The sequence below is a fragment of the Haliotis rufescens genome, unplaced genomic scaffold, assembly GCF_023055435.1.
Source record: "Haliotis rufescens isolate VD_foot unplaced genomic scaffold, xgHalRufe1.0.p SCAF_1, whole genome shotgun sequence".
NCBI classification, from domain to species: Eukaryota; Metazoa; Mollusca; class Gastropoda; order Lepetellida; family Haliotidae; genus Haliotis; species Haliotis rufescens.
Window position 1 is genome coordinate 51,470,008 of NW_025963779.1, and position 18,947 is coordinate 51,488,954.

The following is an 18,947-nucleotide window of genomic DNA, read 5'->3' on the forward strand; positions in this document are numbered from 1 at the left end:
GGTTTTTGAGTCAGATAAAAAGTCAAACTTCGGTTTTATTCCTTGGATTTATTTCACTCGTGGGTTTTATATCTCATAACATCCCTCGGTGTGATCATAGATATAGGTACATCTGTCTTCAAAGTTCAAGCACATTTTTTTCAACTATAAATGCAAATCTAAGTTTACTAAGAAAGCAATATGTGAAATTTGAGGATAAGACATTTAGGCAAGAAGTAGCATCCCAATGTGTACAATTGTACCGCTTTCCTTGCTGATCTGTTTCTTAATGCATTTCAATAAAGCTGTTTAAAGAACAAAACAAGGGGATTTGGCCAGAAGTTTAACTTATGCTTCAGGTATTACGAAAATTTGATACCTTTCAACGATGGTCAAAATGCTAAATTCCTTCCACTCATCTGAGCAGAAATACAATAGACCAATGAAACTGTTTCATACTAGTATTTCAGAGAGATCAAAACAAGACTACGTCAGGGAGGAAGACTTCATCTTTCCTATAGTCAACTTTCCTGTTTCCCAGAATCCCAGCAGCTCCAGCCATTAGTGTGTACATTTCACAACGTTTGAGGTACAATCGAGCATGCTCTTTCCACGAAGTTTTCAAAGAGCGTCACACGACTCTATATCTTTCTAAAAAATTACAACATTCAAGTTCTTGGTGTTTTTTGTCAGGAGAATAATTGACTTGCCTTCGCGTGTGCTTGTAACGAATGCCATAGGTGGGACAGGATACGCTCACCCTTTCACAAACACCTGGTATCATCACTGTATTGTGTGTTCATCGGAATCGGAATCGTACGGAATCGGAATCTTGTGATTATGGAAAGAGTTGTGTTACGTATATTTTTGTAGACTTACGTTTCGTTTGGCCTTTTAAGGTTAACTTGGAATACTCCCTGACGTGATCCGTCCGCTGTCCCCGATACGTACATCCCTCCTGGTCCGTCGTTAGGCATAGCCTCCACACTAGTGAGGGAACATGTTATAAATTGAATATAACTACTGTAAAGATACAGTTTTAACAACTGAACACAAACAAACGTCTCAATAATCGCGACAGTGACGTATAAAAATCATGTCACTTCGTATGATTACTGAAAGAGTCGCTTACTTGAGTCCTTCACCAAAAGATTCCGTGGACGTAATATTTGCTGCATGCAATGCCAGGCATCTATGATCTGTTTATCCAAAATACACAAAACATTTCGACCCTCAACTAATTTTCACCAGTTGTTCACACAGCATATCAACTTTCTGTATCAACGTTTATATATTACTTACCAATATTTCGATTTTGGCACTGACATTGGCGTTACACATTGTACCCGTGTCTTCAGCGTCCGAGCGAACTCTTTAAACTACAAGGTTACATAATTGTTATTATCATCAGTGTGTGTGTGCGCGTGCGTGCGCGTGCCTGGGCGTGCGTGTGTTAAAAGATTAAGCGAAACCGGGTTTAGATTTGAATGAAATGAACTATGCCGTAGCATTTACAGATGCGGATCGATCTGACGCAGGTCTTATAAATGGCTAATGAGGCAATAGGCCTAGCATTAAAGGGATCTGGTGGCAGCAAGCCTCCATGATATATAGTTAATACTGCAATGTGGTTCAATAGGAGAGACGCATCGGAGGGAATACTTTTAAACAAGACGATATCGCGATCTGAAACAGCCGTGATAAGCGGATTGATGACATCTAGGTGAGACATGTTTCATGTGAGAGACCTGCACCTCCTAGATCTGTGTTAAATCCCTTTGTAAAGCGGTATTAGATTACAGTTGCGGGCACCAGGGATGGACATGAACTCACTTTCATTGAATTGAGAAGCCCGGGGTGACACATTGCCACCAGTTGACGTCCCAGGGGTGTGAGAGGCCTTTTACACCTTAGGTAATGCACTGTATACCCTGCACGCCGTTATTATATTTCAGAACATGAATAAATAATAAAGAGACTTATTATCCTTGATGGCAGATAGAGGGAGTAGGGATTTCGGAGTGTGGGGCCAACTGCATTCGGCAGATCACTGCAGCCATGTCGGCGTCCAGATTCAAAGTTTCTGCCAAATGTCTATTTGCTTGCTTCATTTCCAGCCTGGTGCTTGTTGCTGTTATTGTGCTGGCCACACAGCTGGCTCCGTCAGCTGGTGAGTGTTCATTTCATATGTCATTCTGACAGCCTTTGTACATTTCACATATCATAATAACAGTTTCATGCAAGCATTGATAATGTGTGTCAGGCGCGTTGGTAGTTGTATCATTTTATATGTGTGCATGTATTCCCTGTTAACTATACGTACACCTTGTAATGTCGATCTCCATATTATGTTTTTATACAGTACACATATGTGAAATGCGTACATTTGATTGTTAATAATTCTCGGCACTGTACATTAGGTAACCAAGCTTTATTCTACACATACATTTGTTACATAGTTGAATACTTTCCTTCAGATATTCACATTAATACTCGTATCATATATATGTACATCTGTACACTGTTGTATAATTAATAAAACATTATCAATATACATTTATGCAAACAAGGTTTATGCTATTCAGAGTCATAATCCGGTTATTTAAAAATGTTTAAAGATAATCCTTTTAAAACTACCGTTATAGTAATGTGCATCTTCATACAATACACAAGAACTTGTTTGTAAACAGAATTGACTCACGTAAATAACTACTACATGTGCTATTATTCACACATTCACATGCGCATTTACACATCAGACACCCAGGCCGTGTGAGGTGTAGCTGTTTGTCACCAGCTTGATGCATTCCACTCCACACTACCACGGGCACTTTGTCATTCTAAACCGCTAATGACATTGGCTTGAACAACGGGCTTTTACACTGGTGTCACCATAGGTCAAATCTTGACCTGTGACCTTTCACTATGTGGAACGAAAATGTCGGTGTACCGACTTTTATACTCCCAGGACCATAGCTTGTAGCGTATGTAACGTAATATGACCGAGTCTCTGATTTGATAACTATAGATAAGGGTTTTTGCATGTTTTGCCTTCACCATTTCGTAGGAAGGTAAAAATTAGTGGGTGCGTTCGTTCGTTCGTTCGTTCGTTCGTTCGTGTACTATATATTGGCTTCACGTGTTCCTTTGTTGGGAATTTAACCCGATATGTCGACTCTTTAATCACTAGGCCACCATTTTTTTCGGTATTTGATAATGTAGACAGTGTAATTTATTGAGTACTTAAAAGCTTATTGAAATATACACGTGACTGGTTTGACCGCAATGTAATTTTACCGGTTGGTATAGGTGGATCAGCTGGCGATGACCTGCGGTCACTGGAGGCCGAGTTTTACCGATGGCGTGAAATGGACTCCCCGGAGTTTACCACGGAGACTGGCGTCCACACGTACGACAACACAGTAGAAGATTTCAGCATGGTGTCTTTGGAGACGAGAAAGGTGAGTTTGGTTTAATGTCCCGAGAGACGAAGAGGTTCAGTGTTGCTAGGTCTCTGTTTGGCTACTTGGAGACGAAAAACCGACTGAGAATGTCCTCAAGTATGGTGCACTTAGATGCGAGAGAGTGTGTCTGGATTGTCTCCCCGTGTATGGTGTGATTAGATGCGAGAGAGTGTGTCTGGATTGTCTCCCCGTGTATGGTGTGATTAGATGCGAGAGAGTGTGTCTGGATTGTCTCCCCGTGTATGGTGCACTTAGATGCGAGAGAGTATGTCTGGATTGTCTCCCCGTGTATGGTGTGATTAGATGCGAGAGAGTGTGTCTGGATTGTCTCCCCGTGTATGGTGTGATTAGATGCGAGAGAGTGTGTCTGGATTGTCTCCCCGTGTATGGTGCACTTAGATGCGAGAGAGTGTGTCTGGATTGTCTCCCCGTGTATGGTGTGATTAGATGCGAGAGAGTGTGTCTGGATTGTCTCCCCGTGTATGGTGTGATTAGATGCGAGAGAGTGTGTCTGGATTGTCTCCCCGTGTATGGTGTGATTAGATGCGAGAGAGTGTGTCTGGATTGTCTCCCCGTGTATGGTGTGATTAGATGCGAGAGAGTGTGTCTGGATTGTCTCCCCGTGTATGGTGTGATAAGATGCGAGAGAGTGTGTCTGGATTGTCTCCCCGTGTATGGTGTGATTAGATGCGAGAGAGTGTGTCTGGATTGTCTCCCCGTGTATGGTGTGATTAGATGCGAGAGAGTGTGTCTGGATTGTCTCCCCGTGTATGGTGTGATAAGATGCGAGAGAGTGTGTCTGGATTGTCTCCCCGTGTATGGTGTGATTAGATGCGAGAGAGTGTGTCTGGATTGTCTCCCCGTGTATGGTGTGATTAGATGCGAGAGAGTGTGTCTGGATTGTCTCCCCGTGTATGGTGTGATTAGATGCGAGAGAGTGTGTCTGGATTGTCTCCCCGTGTATGGTGTGATTAGATGCGAGAGAGTGTGTCTGGATTGTCTCCCCGTGTATGGTGTGATGAGATGCGAGAGAGTGTGTCTGGATTGTCTCCCCGTGTATGGTGTGATGAGATGCGAGAGAGTGTGTCTGGATTGTCTCCCCGTGTATGGTGTGATTAGATGCGAGAGAGTGTGTCTGGATTGTCTCCCCGTGTATGGTGCACTTAGATGCGAGAGAGTGTGTCTGGATTGTCTCCCGTGTATGGTGTGATTAGATGCAAGAGAGTGTGTCGGGATTGTCTCCCCGTGTATGGTGTGATTAGATGCGAGAGAGTGTGTCTGGATTGTCTCCCCGTGTATGGTGTGATTAGAGACGACAAATTGAAGGTGAGTGTGGCTAGACACCTCACCCAAGTACGACATATCCAGATACTAGAAAGATGCGTGTACCTCTCTAGGGTCTTCCTCTCCAGCATGTTGGTTTTGTACAGACTGTCAGGGTAATGGGTCGTCCTCTCCAGGATGTTGTTTATAACAGACAGAAAGTCAGGTAATAGGCTCTTCCTCTTCAGCATGTTGTTTATGTACAGACTGTCAGGGTAATGGGTCTTCCTCTCCAGAATATTGTTTATGTACAGAAAGTCAGGAAAAAGGGTCTTCCTCTCCAGCGTGTTGTTTATGTACAGACAGTCAGGTAATAGGGTCTTCCTCTCCAGTATTTTGTTTATGTACAGACAGACTGTCAGGTAATACGGTCTTCCTCTCCAGTCTGTTGTTCATGTAAGACTGTCAGGGTAATGGGTCTTCCTCTCCAGTATGTTGTTTATGTAAGACTGTCAGGTAATACGGTCTTACTCTCCAGAATGTTGTTTATGTACAGACTGTGAGGTAATAGGGTCTTCCTCTCCAGAATGTTGTTTATGTACAGACAGTCAGGGAAATGGGTCTTCCTATCCAGTATGTTGTTTATAGAAGACTGTCAGGTAATACGGTCTTACTCTCCAGAATGTTGTTTATGTACAGACTGTCAGGTAATAGGGTCTTCCTCTCCAGAATGTTGTTTATGTACAGACAGTCAGGGAAATTGGTCTTCCTATCCAGTATGTTGTTTATGTAAGACTGTCAGGTAATACGGTCTTACTCTCCAGAATGTTGTTTATGTACAGACAGTCAGGGAAATGGGTCTTCCTCTCCAGAATGTTGTTTATGTAAGACTTTGAGGTAATAGGGTCTTACTCTCCAGAATGATGTTTATGTACAGACTGTGAGGTAATAGGGTCTTCCTCTCCAGAATGTTGTTTATGTACAGACTGTGGGGTAATAGGGTCTTCCTCTCCAGAATGTTGTTTATGTACAGACAGTCAGGGAAATGGGTCTTCCTATCCAGTATGTTGTTTATGTAAGACTGTCAGGTAATACGGTCTTACTCTCCAGAATGTTGTTTATGTACAGACTGTGAGGTAATAGGGTCTTCCTCTCCAGAATGTTGTTTATGTACAGACAGTCAGGGAAATGGGTCTTCCTATCCAGTATGTTGTTTATGTAAGACTGTCAGGTAATACGGTCTTACTCTCCAGAATGTTGTTTATGTACAGACTGTGAGGTAATACGGTCTTCCTCTCCAGAATGTTGTTTATGTACAGACAGTCAGGGAAATGGGTCTTCCTATCCAGTATGTTGTTTATGTAAGACTGTCAGGTAATACGGTCTTACTCTCCAGAATGTTGTTTATGTACAGACTGTGAGGTAATAGAGTCTTCCTCTCCAGAATGTTGTTTATGTACAGACAGTCAGGGAAATGGGTCTTCCTATCCAGTATGTTGTTTATAGAAGACTGTCAGGTAATACGGTCTTACTCTCCAGAATGTTGTTTATGTACAGACTGTCAGGTAATAGGGTCTTCCTCTCCAGAATGTTGTTTATGTACAGACAGTCAGGGAAATTGGTCTTCCTATCCAGTATGTTGTTTATGTAAGACTGTCAGGTAATACGGTCTTACTCTCCAGAATGTTGTTTATGTACAGACTGTGAGGTAATACGGTCTTCCTCTCCAGAATGTTGTTTATGTCCAGACAGACTGTCAGGTAATACGGTCTTCCTCTCCAGAATGTTGTTTATGTAAGACTGTCAGGGTAATGGGTCTTCCTCTCCAGAATGTTGTTTATGTACAGACAGTCAGGGAAATGGGTCTTCCTATCCAGAATGTTGTTTATGTAAGACTGTCAGGTAATAGGGTCTTCCTCTCCAGAATGTTGTTTATGTACAGACTGTGAGGTAATAGGGTCTTCCTCTCCAGAATGTTGTTTATGTACAGACAGTCAGGGAAATGGGTCTTCCTCTCCAGAATGTTGTTTATGTAAGACTGTCAGGTAATAGGGTCTTACTCTCCAGAATGTTGTTTATGTACAGACAGTCAGGGAAATGGGTCTTCCTCTCCAGAATGTTGTTTATGTAAGACTGTGAGGTAATAGGGTCTTACTCTCCAGAATGATGTTTATGTACAGACTTTGAGGTAATAGGGTCTTCCTCTCCAGAATGTTGTTTATGTACAGACTGTGAGGTAATAGGGTCTTCCTCTCCAGAATGTTGTTTATGTACAGACAGTCAGGGAAATGGGTCTTCCTATCCAGTATGTTGTTTATGTAAGACTGTCAGGTAATACGGTCTTACTCTCCAGAATGTTGTTTATGTACAGACTGTGAGGTAATAGGGTCTTCCTCTCCAGAATGTTGTTTATGTACAGACAGTCAGGGAAATGGGTCTTCCTATCCAGTATGTTGTTTATGTAAGACTGTCAGGTAATAGGGTCTTACTCTCCAGAATGTTGTTTATGTACAGACTGTGAGATAATAGGGTCTTCCTCTCCAGAATGTTGTTTATGTACAGACAGTCAGGGAAATGGGTCTTCCTATCCAGTATGTTGTTTATGTAAGACTGTCAGGTAATACGGTCTTACTCTCCAGAATGTTGTTTATGTACAGACTGTGAGGTAATAGAGTCTTCCTCTCCAGAATGTTGTTTATGTACAGACAGTCAGGGAAATGGGTCTTCCTATCCAGTATGTTGTTTATAGAAGACTGTCAGGTAATACGGTCTTACTCTCCAGAATGTTGTTTATGTACAGACTGTCAGGTAATAGGGTCTTCCTCTCCAGAATGTTGTTTATGTACAGACAGTCAGGGAAATTGGTCTTCCTATCCAGTATGTTGTTTATGTAAGACTGTCAGGTAATACGGTCTTACTCTCCAGAATGTTGTTTATGTACAGACTGTCAGGTAATAGGGTCTTCCTCTCCAGAATGTTGTTTATGTACAGACAGACTGTCAGGTAATACGGTCTTCCTCTCTAGTATGTTGTTTATGTAAGACTGTCAGGGTAATGGGTCTTCCTCTCCAGAATGTTGTTTATGTACAGACAGTCAGGGAAATGGGTCTTCCTATCCAGTATGTTGTTTATGTAAGACTGTCAGGTAATAGGGTCTTCCTCTCCAGAATGTTGTTTATGTACAGACTGTGAGGTAATAGGGTCTTCCTCTCCAGAATGTTGTTTATGTAAGACAGTCAGGTAATAGGGTCTTCCTCTCCAGTATGTTGTTTATGTAAGACTGTGAGGTAATAGGGTCTTCCTCTCCAGAATGTTGTTTATGTACAGACTGTGAGGTAATAGGGTCTTCCACTCCAGAATGTTGTTTATGTAAGACAGTCAGGTAATAGGGTCTTCCTCTCCAGTATGTTGTTTATGTAAGACTGTCAGGAAAAAGGGTCTTCCTCTCCAGAATGTTGTTTATGTACAGACTGTGAGGTAATAGGGTCTTCCTATCCAGAATGTTGTTTATGTACAGACAGTCAGGGAAATGGGTCTTCCTCTCCAGTATGTTGTTTATGTAAGACTGTCAGGTAATAGGGTATTACTCTCCAGTATGTTGTTTATGTACAGACTGTGAGGTCATAGGGTCTTCCTATCCAGAATGTTGTTTGTGTACAGACATTCAGGGAAATGGGTCTTCCTCTCCAGAATGTTGTTCATGTACAGACAGTCAGGGTAATGGGTCTTCCTCTCCAGAATGTTGTTTATGTACAGACAGTCAGGTAATAGGGTCTTCCTCTCCAGTTTGTTGTTTATGTAAGACTGTCAGGTCATGGGGTCTTCCTCTCCAGAATGTTGTTTATGTACAGACAGTCAGGGAAATTGGTCTTCCTATCCTGTATGCTGTTTATGTAAGACTGTGAGGTAATACGGTCCTACTCTCCAGAATGTTGTTTATGTAAAGACTGTGAGGTAATAGGGTCTTCCTCTCGAGAATGTTGTTTATGTACAGACTGTGAGGTAATAGGGTCTTCCTCTCCAGAATGTTGTTTATGTACAGACAGTCAGGGAAATGGGTCTTCCTATCCAGTATGTTGTTTATGTAAGACTGTCAGGTAATAGGGTATTACTCTCCAGTATGTTGTTTATGTACAGACTGTGAGGTCATAGGGTCTTCCTATCCAGAATGTTGTTTGTGTACAGACAGTCAGGGAAATGGGTCTTCCTCTCCAGAATGTTGTTCATGTACAGACAGTCAGGGTAATGGGTCTTCCTCTCCAGAATGTTGTTTATATACAGACAGTCAGGTAATAGGGTCTTCCTCTCCAGTATGTTGTTTATGTAAGACTGTCAGGTCATGGGGTCTTCCTCTCCAGAATGTTGTTTATGTACAGACAGTCAGGGAAATTGGTCTTCCTATCCAGTATGTTGTTTATGTAAGACTGTGAGGTAATACGGTCCTACTATCCAGAATGTTGTTTATGTACAGACTGTGAGGTAATAGGCTCTTCCTCTCCAGAATGTTGTTTATGTACAGACAGTCAGGGAAATGGGTCCTTTCTATCCAGTATGTTGTTTATGTAAGACTGTCAGGTAATACGGTCTTCCGATCCAGAATGTTGTTTATGTACAGACTGTCAGGTAAAAGGGTCTTCCTCCTCAGAATGTTGTTTATGTACAAACTGTGAGGTAATAGGGTCTTCCTCTCCAGAATGGTGTTTATGTACAGACAGTGAGGGAAATGGGTCTTCCTTTCCAGTATGTTGTTTATGTAAGACTGTCAGGTAATACGGTCTTACTCTCCAGAATGTTGTTTATGTACAGACTGTCAGGTAATAGGGTCTTCCTCTCCAGAATGTTGTTTATGTACAGACAGTCAGGGAAATGGGTCTTCCTATCCAGTATGTTGTTAATGTAAGACTGTCAGGTAATACGCTCTTACTCTCCAGAATGTTGTTTATGTACAGACTGTCAGGTAATAGGGTCTTCCTCCTCAGAATGTTGTTGATGTACAAACTGTGAGGGAATAGGGTCTTCCTCTCCAGAATGTTGTTTATGTACAGACAGTCAGGGAAATGGGTCTTCCTATCCAGTATGTTGTTTATGTAAAACTGTGAGGTAATAGGGTTTTCCTCTCCAGAATGTTGTTTATGTAAGACTGTGAGGTAATAGGGTCTTACTCTCCAGAATGATGTTTATGTACAGACTTTGAGGTAATAGGGTCTTCCTCTCCAGAATGTTGTTTATGTACAGACTGTGAGGTAATAGGGTCTTCCTCTCCAGAATGTTGTTTATGTACAGACAGTCAGGGAAATGGGTCTTCCTATCCAGTATGTTGTTTATGTAAGACTGTCAGGTAATACGGTCTTACTCTCCACAATGTTGTTTATGTACAGACTGTGAGGTAATAGGGTCTTCCTCTCCAGAATGTTGTTTATGTACAGACAGTCAGGGAAATGGGTCTTCCTATCCAGTATGTTGTTTATGTAAGACTGTCAGGTAATAGGGTCTTACTCTCCAGAATGTTGTTTATGTACAGACTGTGAGATAATAGGGTCTTCCTCTCCAGAATGTTGTTTATGTACAGACAGTCAGGGAAATGGGTCTTCCTATCCAGTATGTTGTTTATGTAAGACTGTCAGGTAATAGGGTCTTACTCTCCAGAATGTTGTTTATGTACAGACTGTGAGGTAATAGAGTCTTCCTCTCCAGAATGTTGTTTATGTACAGACAGTCAGGGAAATGGGTCTTCCTATCCAGTATGTTGTTTATAGAAGACTGTCAGGTAATACGGTCTTACTCTCCAGAATGTTGTTTATGTACAGACTGTCAGGTAATAGGGTCTTCCTCTCCAGAATGTTGTTTATGTACAGACAGTCAGGGAAATTGGTCTTCCTATCCAGTATGTTGTTTATGTAAGACTGTCAGGTAATACGGTCTTACTCTCCAGAATGTTGTTTATGTACAGACTGTCAGGTAATAGGGTCTTCCTCTCCAGAATGTTGTTTATGTACAGACAGACTGTCAGGTAATACGGTCTTCCTCTCTAGTATGTTGTTTATGTAAGACTGTCAGGGTAATGGGTCTTCCTCTCCAGAATGTTGTTTATGTACAGACAGTCAGGGAAATGGGTCTTCCTATCCAGTATGTTGTTTATGTAAGACTGTCAGGTAATAGGGTCTTCCTCTCCAGAATGTTGTTTATGTACAGACTGTGAGGTAATAGGGTCTTCCTCTCCAGAATGTTGTTTATGTAAGACAGTCAGGTAATAGGGTCTTCCTCTCCAGTATGTTGTTTATGTAAGACTGTGAGGTAATAGGGTCTTCCTCTCCAGAATGTTGTTTATGTACAGACTGTGAGGTAATAGGGTCTTCCACTCCAGAATGTTGTTTATGTAAGACAGTCAGGTAATAGGGTCTTCCTCTCCAGTATGTTGTTTATGTAAGACTGTCAGGAAAAAGGGTCTTCCTCTCCAGAATGTTGTTTATGTACAGACTGTGAGGTAATAGGGTCTTCCTCTCCAGAATGTTGTTTATGTAAGACAGTCAGGTAATAGGGTCTTCCTCTCCAGTATGTTGTTTATGTAAGACAGTCAGGTAATAGGGTCTTCCTCTCCAGTTTGTTGTTTATGTAAGACTGTCAGGTCATGGGGTCTTCCTCTCCAGAATGTTGTTTATGTACAGACAGTCAGGGAAATTGGTCTTCCTATCCTGTATGCTGTTTATGTAAGACTGTGAGGTAATACGGTCCTACTCTCCAGAATGTTGTTTATGTAAAGACTGTGAGGTAATAGGGTCTTCCTCTCGAGAATGTTGTTTATGTACAGACTGTGAGGTAATAGGGTCTTCCTCTCCAGAATGTTGTTTATGTACAGACAGTCAGGGAAATGGGTCTTCCTATCCAGTATGTTGTTTATGTAAGACTGTCAGGTAATAGGGTATTACTCTCCAGTATGTTGTTTATGTACAGACTGTGAGGTCATAGGGTCTTCCTATCCAGAATGTTGTTTGTGTACAGACAGTCAGGGAAATGGGTCTTCCTCTCCAGAATGTTGTTCATGTACAGACAGTCAGGGTAATGGGTCTTCCTCTCCAGAATGTTGTTTATATACAGACAGTCAGGTAATAGGGTCTTCCTCTCCAGTATGTTGTTTATGTAAGACTGTCAGGTCATGGGGTCTTCCTCTCCAGAATGTTGTTTATGTACAGACAGTCAGGGAAATTGGTCTTCCTATCCAGTATGTTGTTTATGTAAGACTGTGAGGTAATACGGTCCTACTATCCAGAATGTTGTTTATGTACAGACTGTGAGGTAATAGGCTCTTCCTCTCCAGAATGTTGTTTATGTAAGACAGTCAGGGAAATGGGTCCTTTCTATCCAGTATGTTGTTTATGTACAGACTGTCAGGTAATACGGTCTTCCGATCCAGAATGTTGTTTATGTACAGACTGTCAGGTAATAGGGTCTTCCTCCTCAGAATGTTGTTTATGTACAAACTGTGAGGTAATAGGGTCTTCCTCTCCAGAATGGTGTTTATGTACAGACAGTGAGGGAAATGGGTCTTCCTTTCCAGTATGTTGTTTATGTAAGACTGTCAGGTAATACGGTCTTACTCTCCAGAATGTTGTTTATGTACAGACTGTCAGGTAATAGGGTCTTCCTCTCCAGAATGTTGTTTATGTACAGACAGTCAGGGAAATGGGTCTTCCTATCCAGTATGTTGTTAATGTAAGACTGTCAGGTAATACGCTCTTACTCTCCAGAATGTTGTTTATGTACAGACTGTCAGGTAATAGGGTCTTCCTCCTCAGAATGTTGTTGATGTACAAACTGTGAGGTAATAGGGTCTTCCTCTCCAGAATGTTGTTTATGTACAGACAGTCAGGGAAATGGGTCTTCCTATCCAGTATGTTGTTTATGTAAGACTGTGAGGTAATAGGGTTTTCCTCTCCAGAATGTTGTTTATGTACAGACAGTCAGGGAAATGGGTCTTCCTCTCCAGAATGTTGTTTATGTACAGACAGTCAGGTAATAGGGTCTTCCTCTCCAGAATGTTGTTTATGTACAGACAGACTGTCAGGTAATACGGTCTTCCTCTCTAGTATGTTGTTTATGTAAGACTGTCAGGGTAATGGGTCTTCCTCTCCAGAATGTTGTTTATGTACAGACAGTCAGGGAAATGGGTCTTCCTATCCAGTATGTTGTTTATGTAAGACTGTCAGGTAATAGGGTCTTCCTCTCCAGAATGTTGTTTATGTACAGACTGTGAGGTAATAGGGTCTTCCTCTCCAGAATGTTGTTTATGTAAGACAGTCAGGTAATAGGGTCTTCCTCTCCAGTATGTTGTTTATGTAAGACTGTGAGGTAATAGGGTCTTCCTCTCCAGAATGTTGTTTATGTACAGACTGTGAGGTAATAGGGTCTTCCACTCCAGAATGTTGTTTATGTAAGACAGTCAGGTAATAGGGTCTTCCTCTCCAGTATGTTGTTTATGTAAGACTGTCAGGAAAAAGGGTCTTCCTCTCCAGAATGTTGTTTATGTACAGACTGTGAGGTAATAGGGTCTTCCTCTCCAGAATGTTGTTTATGTACAGACAGTCAGGGAAATGGGTCTTCCTCTCCAGTATGTTGTTTATGTAAGACTGTCAGGTAATAGGGTATTACTCTCCAGTATGTTGTTTATGTACAGACTGTGAGGTCATAGGGTCTTCCTATCCAGAATGTTGTTTGTGTACAGACATTCAGGGAAATGGGTCTTCCTCTCCAGAATGTTGTTCATGTACAGACAGTCAGGGTAATGGGTCTTCCTCTCCAGAATGTTGTTTATGTACAGACAGTCAGGTAATAGGGTCTTCCTCTCCAGTTTGTTGTTTATGTAAGACTGTCAGGTCATGGGGTCTTCCTCTCCAGAATGTTGTTTATGTAGACAGTCAGGGAAATTGGTCTTCCTATCCTGTATGCTGTTTATGTAAGACTGTCAGGTAATACGGTCCTACTCTCCAGAATGTTGTTTATGTAAAGACTGTGAGGTAATAGGGTCTTCCTCTCGAGAATGTTGTTTATGTACAGACTGTGAGGTAATAGGGTCTTCCTCTCCAGAATGTTGTTTATGTACAGACAGTCAGGGAAATGGGTCTTCCTATCCAGTATGTTGTTTATGTAAGACTGTCAGGTAATAGGGTATTACTCTCCAGTATGTTGTTTATGTACAGACTGTGAGGTCATAGGGTCTTCCTATCCAGAATGTTGTTTGTGTACAGACAGTCAGGGAAATGGGTCTTCCTCTCCAGAATGTTGTTCATGTACAGACAGTCAGGGTAATGGGTCTTCCTCTCCAGAATGTTGTTTATATACAGACAGTCAGGTAATAGGGTCTTCCTCTCCAGTATGTTGTTTATGTAAGACTGTCAGGTCATGGGGTCTTCCTCTCCAGAATGTTGTTCATGTACAGACAGTCAGGGAAATTGGTCTTCCTATCCAGTATGTTGTTTATGTAAGACTGTGAGGTAATACGGTCCTACTATCCAGAATGTTGTTTATGTACAGACTGTGAGGTAATAGGGTCTTCCTCTCCAGAATGTTGTTTATGTACAGACAGTCAGGGAAATGGGTTCTTTCTATCCAGTATGTTGTTTATGTAAGACTGTCAGGTAATACGGTCTTCCGATCCAGAATGTTGTTTATGTACAGACTGTCAGGTAATAGGGTCTTCCTCCTCAGAATGTTGTTTATGTACAAACTGTGAGGTAATAGGGTCTTACTCTCCAGAATGGTGTTTATGTACAGACAGTGAGGGAAATGGGTCTTCCTATCCAGTATGTTGTTTATGTAAGACTGTCAGGTAATACGGTCTTACTCTCCAGAATGTTGTTTATGTACAGACTGTCAGGTAATAGGGTCTTCCTCTCCAGAATGTTGTTTATGTACAGACAGTCAGGGAAATGGGTCTTCCTATCCAGTATGTTGTTAATGTAAGACTGTCAGGTAATACGCTCTTACTCTCCAGAATGTTGTTTATGTACAGACTGTCAGGTAATAGGGTCTTCCTCCTCAGAATGTTGTTGATGTACAAACTGTGAGGTAATAGGGTCTTCCTCTCCAGAATGTTGTTTATGTACAGACAGTCAGGGAAATGGGTCTTCCTATCCAGTATGTTGTTTATGTAAGACTGTGAGGTAATAGGGTTTTCCTCTCCAGAATGTTGTTTATGTACAGACAGTCAGGGAAATGGGTCTTCCTCTCCAGAATGTTGTTTATGTACAGACAGTCAGGGAAATGGGTCTTCCTATCCAGTATGTTGTTAATGTAAGACTGTGAGGTAATACGGTCTTCCGATCCAGAATGTTGTTTATGTAAAACTGTGAGGTAATACGGTCTTCCTCTCCAGTATGTTGTTTATGTACAGACTGTGAGGTAATAGGGTCTTCCTCTCCAGAATGTTGTTTATGTACAGACTGTGAGGTAATAGGGCCTTCCTCTCCAGAATGTTGTTTATGTACAGACAGTCAGGGAAATGGGTCTTCCTATCCAGTATGTTGTTTATGTAAGACTGTGAGGTAATACGGTCTTCCGATCCAGTATGTTGTTTATGTACAGACTGTGAGGTAATAGGGTCTTCCTCTCCAGAATGTTGTTTATGTACAGACTGTGAGGTAATAGGGTCTTCCTCTCCAGAATGTTGTTTATGTACAGACAGTCAGGGAAATGGATCTTCCTCTCCAGAATGTTGTTCATGTACAGACAGTCAGGGTAATAAGTCTTCCTCTCTAGCATGTTGTTTATGTACAGACAGTCAGGTAATAGGGTCTTCCTCTCCAGCGTGTTGTTTATGTTCAGACTGTCAGGGTAATAGGGTCTTCCACTCCAGCATGTTGTTTATGTACAGACTGTGAGGTAATACGGTCTTCCTCTCCAGAATGTTGTTTGTGTACAGACAGTCAGGGAAATGGGTCTTCCTATCCAGTATGTTGTTTATGTAAGACTGTGTGGTAATAGGGTCTTCCTCTCCAGAATGTTGTTTATGTACAGACAGTCAGGGAAATGGGTCTTCCTATCCAGTATGTTGTTAATGTAAGACTGTGAGGTAATACGGTCTTCCGATCCAGAATGTTGTTTATGTAAAACTGTGAGGTAATACGGTCTTCCTCTCCAGTATGTTGTTTATGTACAGACTGTGAGGTAATAGGGTCTTCCTCTCCAGAATGTTGTTTATGTACAGACTGTGAGGTAATAGGGCCTTCCTCTCCAGAATGTTGTTTATGTACAGACAGTCAGGGAAATTGGTCTTCCTATCCAGTATGTTGTTTATGTAAGACTGTGAGGTAATACGGTCTTCCGATCCAGTATGTAGTTTATGTACAGACTGTGAGGTAATACGGTCTTCCTCTCCAGAATGTTGTTTATGTACAGACTGTGAGGTAATAGGGTCTTCCTCTCCAGAATGTTGTTTATGTACAGACAGTCAGGGAAATGGGTCTTCCTCTCCAGAATGTTGTTCATGTACAGACAGTCAGGGTAATAAGTCTTCCTCTCTAGCATGTTGTTTATGTACAGACTGTGAGGTAATAGGGTCTTCCTCTCCAGAATGTTGTTTATGTACAGACTGTGAGGTAATAGGGCCTTCCTCTCCAGAATGTTGTTTATGTACAGACAGTCAGGGAAATGGGTCTTCCTATCCAGTATGTTGTTTATGTAAGACTGTGAGGTAATACGGTCTTCCGATCCAGTATGTAGTTTATGTACAGACTGTGAGGTAATAGGGTCTTCCTCTCCAGAATGTTGTTTATGTACAGACTGTGAGGTAATAGGGTCTTCCTCTCCAGAATGTTGTTCATGTACAGACAGTCAGGGTAATAAGTCTTCCTCTCTAGCATGTTGTTTATGTACAGACAGTCAGGTAATAGGGTCTTCCTCTCCAGCGTGTTGTTTATGTTCAGACTGTCAGGGTAATAGGGTCTTCCACTCCAGCATGTTGTTATGTACAGACTGTCAAGTTATAGGGTCTTCCTCTCCCGAATGTTGTTTATAACAGACAGACAGTCAGGTAATGGGGTCTTCTTTTCAAGCATGTTGCTCATGTACAAACTGTCAGGCAATAGGGTCTTCCTCTCCGGCATGTTGTTTATATACAGACACACATACACACACACACCAGTGCGTGCTCGTCGGTTTAGAAGTGCAATAATTTTGAATGCGACGTTTCACCTCACCTCCGTACTTCAGTATTAATATCTTTCCAGCCGAGGTATTGAAAAGAACACACATGACATTTCCAGAAAAGGACATTGTATTAACCGTTTTTTTGGAAATTTGTGTGATATATACTCACCGAAATTTGGTGTATTCATGCTTTGAACACTCACGCGACATCTGTTCTATATGGACATGTCCTTGCCATCGATCTGTGTTCCAGACTGACCGCTCTTCCTCACTGATGATGATGCCCCTAGCGTGAGCTCTGTGTACATTTCTGGGTCGACAAATCAACGACTCAAAGGTGTGCTTGTATAACGTTATGTGATATTTAATTTCAGGCCATAATAGATGACTTTATCCGCCGACTCTCCACCATCAGCACCGACGCCTTGACGACATCAGAGAAGTACAGTTATGAAGTGTTTAACGACACTCTATCCACGTTTTCTTCCAACCACCAGTGGCGCGTGTACGTATATGTTCCTAATGTGGTGCTTGTGATATCAAGATGCGTTTCACATTATGTGCTTTATGATAGAATTCGACCCGTGAAGATCCGGGCTAGAATTGGTCTTCAGCAACCCATGCTTACCGTTAAAGGCGACTATGCTTGTCGTAAGAGGCGACTAACGGGATCGGGTGGTCAGGTTCGCTGACTTGGTTGATGCATGTCATCGATCCCAATTGTGTGGAGTGATGCTCATGATATTAATCACCGGATTGTCTGGTCCAGACTCGATTATTTACAAACCGCCGTCATATAGCTGGAATATTGCTGAGTGCGGCGTTAAACAACAAACCAACCAACAACGAACCAATATGATAGAATACGTATCTCTATCTTTGTATTATGCTGCTATACCTATCACTTACTTTGTATTACATGGTAAGTCATTATAATAGTAACCTACAGGTAAGCCAGCCAGGATAAGCTGAGTTGTGACCTGACAATTAACCCCTTATGACTATGTATGAGGTCCGCCCATTGGCGTGCGCCATTTTAAAGAGAGGGGTAGCGGGTGGTCCTCGACAAGTAGTACCATGGATGTCTCGGCTAAGAATTCTGGTATCGACATAATGGTCTTATGGGCAACACTTGTGTCCATGGGAGCGTAGTCAGTTTCATCGTCATGACCTGCACGTGCACAATATGCATACACCCTCTCTACCTGTATAATAAACCAAATATGTTTGCCCAACTTCGGTGCACCGCCTACTTGTCTCAAAATCCTGGATTACCAGTAAGGATACGATTCATGTATTTGTATTATGTTAGAAATGTGATTGAAATTGTTTCATCATGTGACAATTTGCCTTTAAAGTGCTTCTTCACACAATACATTTTCAGTCAGGACAATTGTTACATTATTCGATGCTTTATGACACAATTCTGACACGATTAACATATTTGTACTTTCTCCTGTTACTGTTATATATCCTTATTTCAGCTATGGTCCCCTGAATCCTCTCAACTTCCTAGAAGGCGACCAGATCGATCCTGCATACACTGTACGCATCCTTAATTATGAAACAAAACAGGATTACGAGAATTACCTCTCCCGGTTACAACTGTGGCCGACTAAGGTAAACTGGAGTTTATTGTTTTCTTGTCTTGTGGTTTGATCAAATGTGTTTATGTATCAAATGTTAAATTCATTGACTGCTCACTGTCCGAAATGGTCTTATTAAGATGTATTTTAGTCATTTCAAGCTAGTAATTGTCATAAGCACAACACGTATGACCGTGGAATGTCGCTATTGTTCTTCTCTCGCCAGTATACCACTGCTGGCCGGACAACTGTTAGCATAGGATTTACATATGACCGGAAGATAATGTACCATGTCATTGTGGTTTTAATATATGGTTGAATTACGTGCCCGATACGTCATGTCCTATAACTGATCATGAAGTCAAACCGATCAAACTGACATGTAGATTTCTAATGGGATATCTTTGAGTGCTACACATCTGGTTGTAGACACGCAATAGGATGTAAGTCCGTTCGTCTTAAATTCGTCTTGTGACAATATTTGTACCGTGTTGGTTCCATGTCTAGAACGAGA

The 18,947-nt window shown here is 41.7% G+C and overlaps 1 protein-coding gene across 3 annotated transcripts in view; it reads left to right on the forward strand.

Moving 5' to 3' along the window:
• The first annotated feature begins 1,594 nt into the window (after positions 1-1,594).
• LOC124131355 overlaps positions 1,595-18,947 on the forward strand; it is a 28,588-nt gene continuing 11,235 nt past the window's right edge. Inside the window, exons 1-5 of one of the 3 annotated variants that reach the window (XM_046494576.2) lie at positions 1,595-1,702; positions 2,097-2,149; positions 3,289-3,440; positions 17,222-17,352; positions 18,332-18,467. In XM_046494576.2, coding sequence (XP_046350532.2) covers positions 1,605-1,702; positions 2,097-2,149; positions 3,289-3,440; positions 17,222-17,352; positions 18,332-18,467 — 570 coding nt within the window. In that variant the 5' untranslated portion in view covers positions 1,595-1,604. Of the gene's footprint in view, positions 1,703-2,096; positions 2,150-2,882; positions 2,964-3,288; positions 3,441-3,848; positions 4,770-17,221; positions 17,353-18,331; positions 18,468-18,947 lie in introns of those variants that run through there. The other 2 variants (XM_046494578.2, XM_046494579.2) reach the window with 2 other exon arrangements.